Here is a 10,094-nt window from a genome sequence, read left to right as displayed (position 1 = left end):
TGAGTGTTGGACAACAACACACCGTGAGTTTTGAGTGTTGGGTACTGAGTGTTGGACAACAACACACCGTGAGTTCTGAGTGTTGGGTGCCAAGTGATGAGTAGCAAGTGATAAATGTAGTATCTCGTCTAATCCAACGAGATAATATAAGCAGATAAATTCTTCAGCGACAGCATCGAGCCAAGAACCACTAACCAAAAACGCGGCACTATAACGCGGCAAATCAATTAAATCTTATGCCTATCTACCTATATAAAATACTACGACTTTGTACCTAATGCCTTAATATGAACTTCGAAAAATACTTCGAACGATCCTAGTCAAGCACTTTACAGGAATATAGGTATGTAAAGTTCTTATTAAGACATTCCATACCAGGAATATAGGTATGGAATGTCTTAATAAGAACTTTGAAATATACCTTAAAGAGAACTTTACAACAATATATGGAATTACCATAGAAAACATGCTTTAAACGAATAGCTAAAGAATATACCTTAAGAAAAATGACACTGTCGTGTTCCAAGAAGAGGAAAATATACTTTAAAACGAATAGCTAAAAGAATATACCTTAAGAAGAACGACACTGTCGTGTTCCAAGAAGAGGAAAATATACTTCAAAAAGAATATATAAAGAATATACCTTAATTAAGGAGAACGACACTATCGTGTTCCAAGGACAGGAGAGTATACTTTAAAACGAATAGCTAAAAGAATATACCTTAAAGAGAACTTACAATAATATATGGGATTAGCATAGAAAATATACTTTAAAACAAATAGTATAAAGAATATACCTTAAGGAGAACCACACTATCGTGTTCCAAGAAGAGGAAAATATACTTTAAAACAAATAGCTAAAAGAATATACCTTAAGAAGAACGACACTGTCGTGTTCCAAGAAGAGGTCCCCCATGCGGACCAGAGGCCTGTACTTGGGGGGGATAACCAGCAGCTTGGAGATGAAGAACAGGTCCGTGGGGTGCTTTGTGGGGGAATTGTTCAATACGGGGAATATTTGTGACAGCGTCATGCTGTCGCTCTTCCAGGCTTCCCGTAGCAGCTGCCGAGCCTGGAATGCGTGAACATTAATGAAAATTAATTATATTGAATGGAATAATGGATTTTATTAATAAATTAAAAAAGTCTTCCTATACTATATGAAAAGTTTAGTTTAGTGGCTGTCACGCTTTTCGTCTCACTATCTAATTAAACCATAGACATTAAACATTTTACACCTTCATCATTTATACAGGCAACTAAATTTAAACATCATCTCTGCTTCACCCCGTTTTTTTGAGTTAGTACCAAAAGGAAGCAATCAATACCCGCATTTAAACCGCTGCTTCAAATATATTATGAATCATTCAGTAGCTATCACAATGGCGGCAGACATTCGAGCTCTCCATATAAGACTACGATCCGAGTCAGGCAGGTACTATTAGCGCTCTTTAAAAAGAACACATTATAGACTTTAGGTCTGCTCAAAACATAGCTAATCTCAGTTGGCTAAAATTCTGAGAGGATTAAACATTGAATTTATACATTACTAGGAGGTTAGCCCGACATTGCCTGGAATTAGTAATGGTCAATTCAAGAATATCGTCATCCCAAATACTGTTAATAATAAGGTTACAGTTTGCTAAATTAATTTTCTGCTCAATCCTTTTCGGCCAGTTTTGAAAAAATGGCAGAAAGGATTGGAAAAAAATTAGAATTTGGTTTCTAACATGGTATAGGTATAACATGGTAAATTCAATTTTAAAGAAACAAGCTATTTTATTACAGCAGTCTTAAACACGAATCAAATGGTATTTTTACAATTTTTGTTAAATTTGAGATTGAACTGATATTTCTTTAATCAGCAGAAATTAATATAATCATTTATAGGATGTTAGATTCTAAAATTTCACAGATAAACGATCTCAGACAATGCTGGGCCAATCTGCAAGACTGCAAATATAATGAATTTTATACATTACAAATATTAATATTTTACGATATATTATACTGAATCTGATAAAAACAGGCTAAATATAATGAATTTAGGAATTGAATTCTATAAAATACCCATTAAAAATACAACTACATTTACCTGTAACGGAGTCAGGACGGACTGACGTGAGAGGTCCAAGTCTAGGATACCGGACACCACAGCGTCATCCCTCTTGCCTTTACCTGCATGTGTAGCCCTGAAATACGGTGATTAATTGAATGCTTCATACGGGCATGCATGGATACGGTGATTAATAGAATGCTTTATACGGGCATGCATGGATACGGTGATTAATTGAATGCTTTATACGGGCATGCTTGGATACGGTGATTAATTGAACGCTTCATGAATGCTTTATACGGGCATGCTTGGATACGGTGATTACGGTAATTGAACACTTCATACAGGCATGCTTGGATACGGTGGATAGTGACATGCATTGATATGGTGATTAATTGAACACTTTATATTGACATACATTGATACGGTAATTAATACATCACTCTATATTGGCATGTATCGATACCGGTGATCAATTACACACTTTACCGTTGATTCAACAGTACAATCTAACTTGGCTGGAATGTTCTTAACTCTGTATAATGAACTCCTTTATTAAATTGAAGCCATTGTGTGAACTACTGCGCCTGCAAATACTTAAGAACTATCTGTGGGGTTTAATGAAACATGTGAAATGCTCATTATTACTCACTTAGGCGCAACAATCATCTGACTCATCCTGTAGATGACAGAAAAGGAAGGGTATTTGCAGTTTGGGCAGAAGCGTCTTGGTTTTAGTGATGATATAAAGGATTTGACGCACTCGTCTCTGACGGACCGAACTGTGGATGTGTACACGCGTGATCCTTCATCCGCTGCTCCTGCACACACAAGGATACTTGTGTAGTCGTGACCACACATGCTTGTAACACAAGCTCAAACAATAGTACTGTACNTTTGCGGAATTTTCTTCGCTCTGAAATTTCTAGTGAATCTGCAATTCAAGCAATCTAGCAACATTAAGACAAAGATATCTCAGATACATAAGGTAAAGTGTACTTACTAGCAGAAACAGACTCGTAGTAAGCATCAAGTTTAGCCTTGAGAGACATGAGCATAGTTACAGCAGCACCGGTGGCTTTAGTTTCCTTCCCATCTGCGTCAACTTGTATCTGCAATGAAGCAGATATATCAAGATAATCCATAGACTAAGCTAAAAATTCATGTACATCGTCATCATGAATGGATTACAATAAAAAGGTGAGATATGGCACTAAATATCATTCATTGTGTTTGAATCAACATTATTTTCAACTTTAAATCTTTACATATAACTGAAAACTTGATTGAATAAGTTAGAGAGGCTGCCCTATGATAAAATTTATTCCTAGCCATTAAATGCATAGCAATTTTTGTTAATTTTTTTCAGACGCAAGCATAATTTTTTACAAAATCCAATTTTCAGGCAAGTCCATGAACCAGTGAGAAAATAAGAGAAATTTCATCAGTATAGATGGAAGTAAATATGGCACTACGCAAAACTTTACATTTCATAATATTTATTAAAGATAAAGTAAATGAGGCATTATGTGAGAAAGAATCCATTTTTAAAGTATTACAAATTTAATGAATATAACTAATAGTAATGATCACTTGTAGAAATTTCAACAACTGTTGCAGATTTTAGAGCTATAAACTTGAACTTTGATGCTTGCATGACACCCTACAGCAATATCATTCAAAAATTCTAACTTCCCTGTAACAATACACACTATAAAAAATTATACGGAGAAATGATATGGGAGTTTAATTTGAACATTTCAATACAAAAGATCAATTGTGTCATAAAACAACTGATAATCACTTACCTCATCCTCCCTGACTTCTGACACGATCTGGCACACACCCAAAGCTTCATGGCTGTAGCCCTCAGACAGCAGCTTCAGTTGGTACTGTAGTTGCAGTACATCCATGGCTGTAATGAATGGTAGTACGTAAACAATGGAGTACATCCACAGCTGTAATGAATGGTAGGACATAAACAATGGAGTACATCCACAGCTGTAATGAATGGTAGTACGTAAACAATGGAGTACATCCATAGCTGTAATGACTTTCAAATTAAGCATATATACCGTAATCTGCACTTTCAGTTAGCTACTACAACACCTAACTGTTCACTCACAATTTGCTGGAATTGAGCCACAGCCAAAGCACACAATACGAAGAAGCTTGTAGAGATGAGTCAAGAAGACAGGATTGTAGACAGGTACAGGCATGTCAATATGGCCACAGTGACCCATACATTTCTCTGCATTGAGGTGACATGTTTCACACACGCCAGTGGAAATCCTCATCATCACACCTGCAATAAAGTAAATCATTATGCAATAGTAATCTTTAAATAGATTTTATTAAAAAAAAAAAGTTTTATATGATTGTAACAGAGCCATCAGTCAGCAGATAACTGTAAGACCATGTCAAAAAGATAAAAAAAAACTACTACAAAGAAGACTTTCTTGTCACCTGCTATTGAATATTCCTCTAAAATTGGCAAAAATATGGTAAAGCTAAAGAAAAAAATTATTCTTGGACAAGCATTAGATGCCAATACCAGGACTTGAGAATTTTGAAATTAAAATGAACACATGAACCTAACCAATAGATTTTCCCAAATAATATCACACACCTGAGTGGCAAAACTACAATTCAACTCTAATTGCATGTTGAAATTAGCAGAAACGATATGCAATACCTACCGTAGTACGTAACTAATAGGAAAATAGATAACATTTTAAAATTTCATTCATAGCTCAGGAAATAACAGCAATCTGGGTGGTAAGCAGCATGGAAATGGTGTTGTATTTTGCTGCTGCTAAGCTTGAAAATTGTTTTAAAAAATAATAATCACGTGGAAGGCATTGTTTATATATTGATCTATGCATCATATATTTATTTTACTTACATACCTAATTTCCAGTTTAAATAGAACTCAACACTCACCCATTCTTTGGTCATATAGACCCCCTTTACAACAATGTCCCATGTTGTTTATGGATTCTTCTGATGTTACTTGCATAACAGATATTTTTTCAATTTCTTCATCAGAATACATTCGTAGATCAAGACGATCTATCTCAGTGTAAGGTGCTACATCTTCCATAGTTTATAGTGGAAGCCTAGCCCTAACTAAGTGACAAACAAATTACTCTGAAACAGAATTTATTCAAAATTATTTGAAACAAGATAATTTAAACTACTTTATAAATAATTAGAAGGTCATTTCTGACCTTCTTTATAAATAATTAGAAGGCCAAAGTAGACCATAACTGTTCTATACATGATTATTTGAGATGCTAGATATAATCACTTGGAATGATCCACATCTCACAATTCATTGGAAGAAGACCTAAGGCTGGACATTCCATATTCAACTTGGATTATATTTATCAAAGAAAAGTGAGTCACTCAAATGGATTCATTCCCCAACCAAAACCCCTGGCCCATAAATAAAAGCCCATTGATACCATTACTGTATAGGCTCATACAGTCCTACACAGGCCTGGAATATATCTATTTCGCAGCTGAATTTTTCAAGCCATGGTTTCATGGATTCGACAGCCATGATTCCATGTCTTCAAGCAGTGATTCAATTTTTTCAAGCCGTTAATTCCATATCTTGGCCATGAAAAGCTACTTACAAGGCACCAATTTATTTACAAAGTTCATGCACACGTTACCCCATATCTCTAATTTTATCCTAAAACAGTCAAACAGCTACAATAACATGTCTTTACTGTAAGCTGAACATGCGTAAATGCAGTCTGAAGTGACCGCAACTATGTGGGATCTTCAGTGAAATGTTCAGGTTGACTTGTTTACATTAGAATGGTTATGTTTTGCAAGATATTTTGGCCAGAAAGGTAAAGTAATGCAGATTGCGAAAGTGGAAAATTTTATGAAATGATATGTTTGCAAAGTGCAAACTGCCATTTTTTCCAATCAAACAAAAATTTATGACATTCAAGCTGTGAATTTCATACCGGTACCTACTGAAATTATATGATATGAGAGCCGCAATATTTCAGAAAAAAATAGGACTTTTCCAGCCCTGGTCATATGGTCATACTGCACCATTATTTACTGTGGTAACTCACAAACTCCACTTTAACAGCAGAACTTGTGAAGTGCACGCTGGCACAAAAACCCAATTGATACTGGCATTACCTCAACCAGCCTTTTTAGACAAGTCAAGGAGAAGTCCTGAGTATTGTTCAATTAGCATAGCATGTCTGTGAGTAAGGTGACAATGCCAGTGACATTGATGATGGTGACAATTGCCAGTTATGACTCCTAAGATTAGTACATTACTGCATAGTGACAAAGCAGAGAGCTTTTTAGACTCTCTCAGGTTCATTTTTGAGTCCTATAAGTAGACCAGCCACTGTGCAGAGAGTGGATGAATATTGCAAGATCTTTGGCGACGCTTCAGTAGCAAAATTTACGCCTTCAGAAGATCTTGCCAACACATTTAGATTGAAATTCTTGCGTTTAATATATTTGTCAGCCTTCGGCCAACTATTTAGAAAAAAGTAAGGTTTCTGGTACGTTGGATGGATCAGGATGCAGTGAAGCTTGTCCGGAAATCAGTTGTGATGAGTTCCCGCCAAAAAAAAGTAAACATCAAGTTCACAATTACGTAGTTGCGGTCACATTAGAGCTGTCAGACTGCATTATCACATGTTCAGTTGACACTTGCTGTACAATCGGACTGTTTGGGTAAATAAGTTATTTGGGGTAACATGTGCATGCAACCTTGAAAATAAGTTTGTGGCTTGGTAAATAGTTTTTCATTACTCAGTGTTAATGGCTTTTCATTAAAACTTACCCGGCAACGCATCTTAAAATTACCCGGCGACGCTTAGGGCTTAAAAACCCATATATTGGCGACGCTGCATCCACCCTCTGCACCCTGGATATTAGGCACGTGGTGAGGCGTATTCCGTCCGCGCTNGACCGCGAAGCTGTCTCTTATACACATCTAGTTGTTTGATGGTGAATTTTAGGCTACTAATTGTTTGTACCTGTGTTCTAGGTTTTGAACTGACGATGGAGCTGGACTCCGAAACGTTTTCTCTTATAAGAAATGGTGAACTTTTTGGCTATTTTCTTTACTTTTAAATTCCTACATAAAAATTTTCATGATAGTTATAATTTTTGCACAATCAAAGTACACATGACATAACATAATGCACCCAGATTTGGAAACCATAATTGCTCAGATGAAGCAAAAATAAATGACAGACCATTGACTTATCTTGCAAATATATATATATTCATATTTTGTATCACATACCATAGTATAATTACGCTCTGTAATTATGCCATATTGACCTAATTTGTATAGTCCATTTACGCGCATTATTATTAGGTATTGATCGTGTCAATTTTGCCGGCCGGGAGAATGTCAGGAATGTAGTCCCAACATTGGCATGCAGGTTCGTACTGTTGACGTACAGGTTCATACCCTAGGAACCCTACTTGCCGCAACCAGTTCAGACTGTCCAGTCATTCATTAGAAGGCACCGATGGCACATCTAAAGCCATGTTGCCTTCTTTAGTTCTGTAATTCATGTCTCATGATGTCTGATTGAATTATGATCTATGAATGAATATTCAGCACTGTGCTGACTCTTAGAACCTGAGTCCTGAGTTGACGCATTAGCAATCTAGTTAACTCATATCCAACCACAACACAATGCGAATACACGTTTGTGTCAATTGTGTGTACAGTCAGTGTGATTACGTAATTTGCATTGCCGCGCATCCATATTTAAACTATTTTAGCTTTCTAAAAGTAGGGCGCATGGCGCATTTTTCTAACGGCATAGTACGGTGCACCGCACAGGTCGTTGAAATGACAATATAAATTCCCGCACACCTGGCACATCTTCCTGAGACCTGACCATGGCACCTTGGTAGACCAGTCAAGTATCATAATCATGGATACCACATACCAGCATTATCATACTTAAGAAATTGGTTTAAATCTTGAGGTATTAAGGAAAATAAAATTGAACTGATTCCAAAAAAAGCTCTGATTTGCCACTATCACTATGCATGATTACTGACCAGTTACTCTAAGTCTCTAAAGGCTGGTGCCCGGCTGGTCCACATGCTCAGTTTTACAATATACACAACGAGATGTCTGCACAAATCAGATAGTTGAGGATAAAACGTTGTGTGTGGATGGGAAAACTGAGCAGTTTTGAAGCCTGCAGGAAGACTGCCCAGTTGAGCGATATCCAAGCTAAAGAGCATACCTAGATGTCGATTAACTGCGCAGTGCGCAGATAAGTCAGAACATGCAGATGGTAGCACTTAGCAACTTAGCACAGTTTTCCAATTCAATTTGTGCTCAGAGCCTCAGACCATAGTGGCAAACCAGATTTTTTAGAATCAGTTCATTTTTAATTTCCTCATTAACTCAAGATTTAAACCAATTTCTTATGTAAGATAATACTGGTATCCATGATACTACTTTTTACCACACTCAGGAAGATGTATATAAACGGGGAAATTTCTCGCGTAAATCAATCTAATTATATTTTTTTCACGCAGGCGTTCGTGCAAATCACGGTCATCGATTCCGCGCCGCGCAGCACTCGGCGCGGGCCNCACACATGCTGGCAACACAAGCACAATACGTAGTCAATAGTACTGTACAATACAAGACAATACAGGGATACTTGTATTGCCGTGGCCACACATGCTGGCAAAACAAGCACAATACGTAGTCAATAGTACTGTACAATACAAGACAATACATGGATACTTGTATTGCCGTGGCCACACATGCTTGCAATTCAAGCACAATAGTCAATAATACAGTACAATACAGGGACACTTGTATTGCCGTGACCACACATGCTTGCAATACAAGCACAATAGTCAATAACACAGTATAATACAGGGACACTTGTATTGCCGTGACCACACATGCTTGCAATACAAGCACAATAGTCAATGATACAGTACAATACAGGGACACTTGTATTATCGTGGCCACACATGCTTGCAACTGAAGTATTTTATTCAATAATAGAGAGTGCATAGCATACTATAATATATATAATATAAAATGATACTTGTTCCATTATCATCACACATTCTTACAGAGATACACTTAAATTAGTAAGATTGGTACTATAGAAGTATTCAAGTCAATATCATTTTGATTATATGCATCTAAATGCCAAGATTTGAGTAAATACAACGTAGTTGGTAATTAAAAATAACGTAACACCTCTGGCTAGAGGAGGGAAAATGATGCGTTATGAAAAAAAAGTCGCGCTAATCAAAACTGGCACCGCGTAGATTAAGGGTAGGTAGCAAATTTTTTCAAAACCGCGGTATTCAAACATGCTAATCAAGGGATTGCTGTATAGTGAACAAAAGACAAAGCACTGAAAGCAGAGAGCTTTTTAGACGCTCCCTCAGCCTCTCAGGTTCATTTTTGAGTCCTATAACTGGCTATAAGTAGACCAGTAAAGTATCATCATCATTGATACCAGCATCCAGCATTATCATACTTAAGAAATTAGTTTAAATCTTGAGTTATTGAGGAAAATAAATCTGAACCAATTAAAAAAAAAAGCTCTGGTTTGCCACTATGCATTAGTGACCAGTTACTCTAAGTCTCTAAAGGCCAGTCCACATGCTCAGTTAAGGGGAAAACTGAGCAGTTTTGAAGCCTGCACAAAGACTGCACATTTGAGCGATATCTGAGCTAAAGAGCATAGATCTTGATTAACTGCGGCTTACTGCGCAGTGTGCAGATAGGTCAGAACGTGCAGATGGTAGCAGTTAGGGTAAACGCGGTATATTCCGACACATTAAGGACGCATCAAGAAATGAAAAACTATAAAGAAAACCGTATGCGTTACGTAAGTTCTGTTGCCTTCACATGAATCTCAAAGCACTTCACTACGCGTCAGCAACAATGAAACGTCACAAAATGTTGCCATATTTATTAAAAAGCCTTTAGAATGGAAACCTACCAAATCCCTATATTCCGTCACTTTGTGTGGCAACATCC

General features: G+C 36.8%; 1 protein-coding gene across 1 annotated transcript; it reads right to left on the bottom strand.

Annotated features, from left to right (window-relative positions):
• Nucleotides 1–871: 871 nt before the first annotated feature.
• Nucleotides 872–5,206, bottom strand: LOC108667456 (DNA-directed RNA polymerase I subunit RPA1; the record flags this gene model as incomplete). The annotated part of the gene is given in 7 exon segments (XM_018154481.1): nt 872–1,072; nt 2,096–2,192; nt 2,709–2,877; nt 3,060–3,168; nt 3,865–3,971; nt 4,182–4,361; nt 5,000–5,206. Coding segments are annotated over 7 exon segments (1,023 nt in total), but the record flags the coding sequence as incomplete, so codon positions are not given.
• Nucleotides 5,207–10,094: the final 4,888 nt, after the last annotated feature.

The sequence above is a fragment of the Hyalella azteca genome, unplaced genomic scaffold, assembly GCF_000764305.2.
Source record: "Hyalella azteca isolate HAZT.00-mixed unplaced genomic scaffold, Hazt_2.0.2 contig11239, whole genome shotgun sequence".
NCBI classification, from domain to species: Eukaryota; Metazoa; Arthropoda; class Malacostraca; order Amphipoda; family Hyalellidae; genus Hyalella; species Hyalella azteca.
This window is presented reverse-complemented; position numbering and strand designations above follow the sequence as displayed.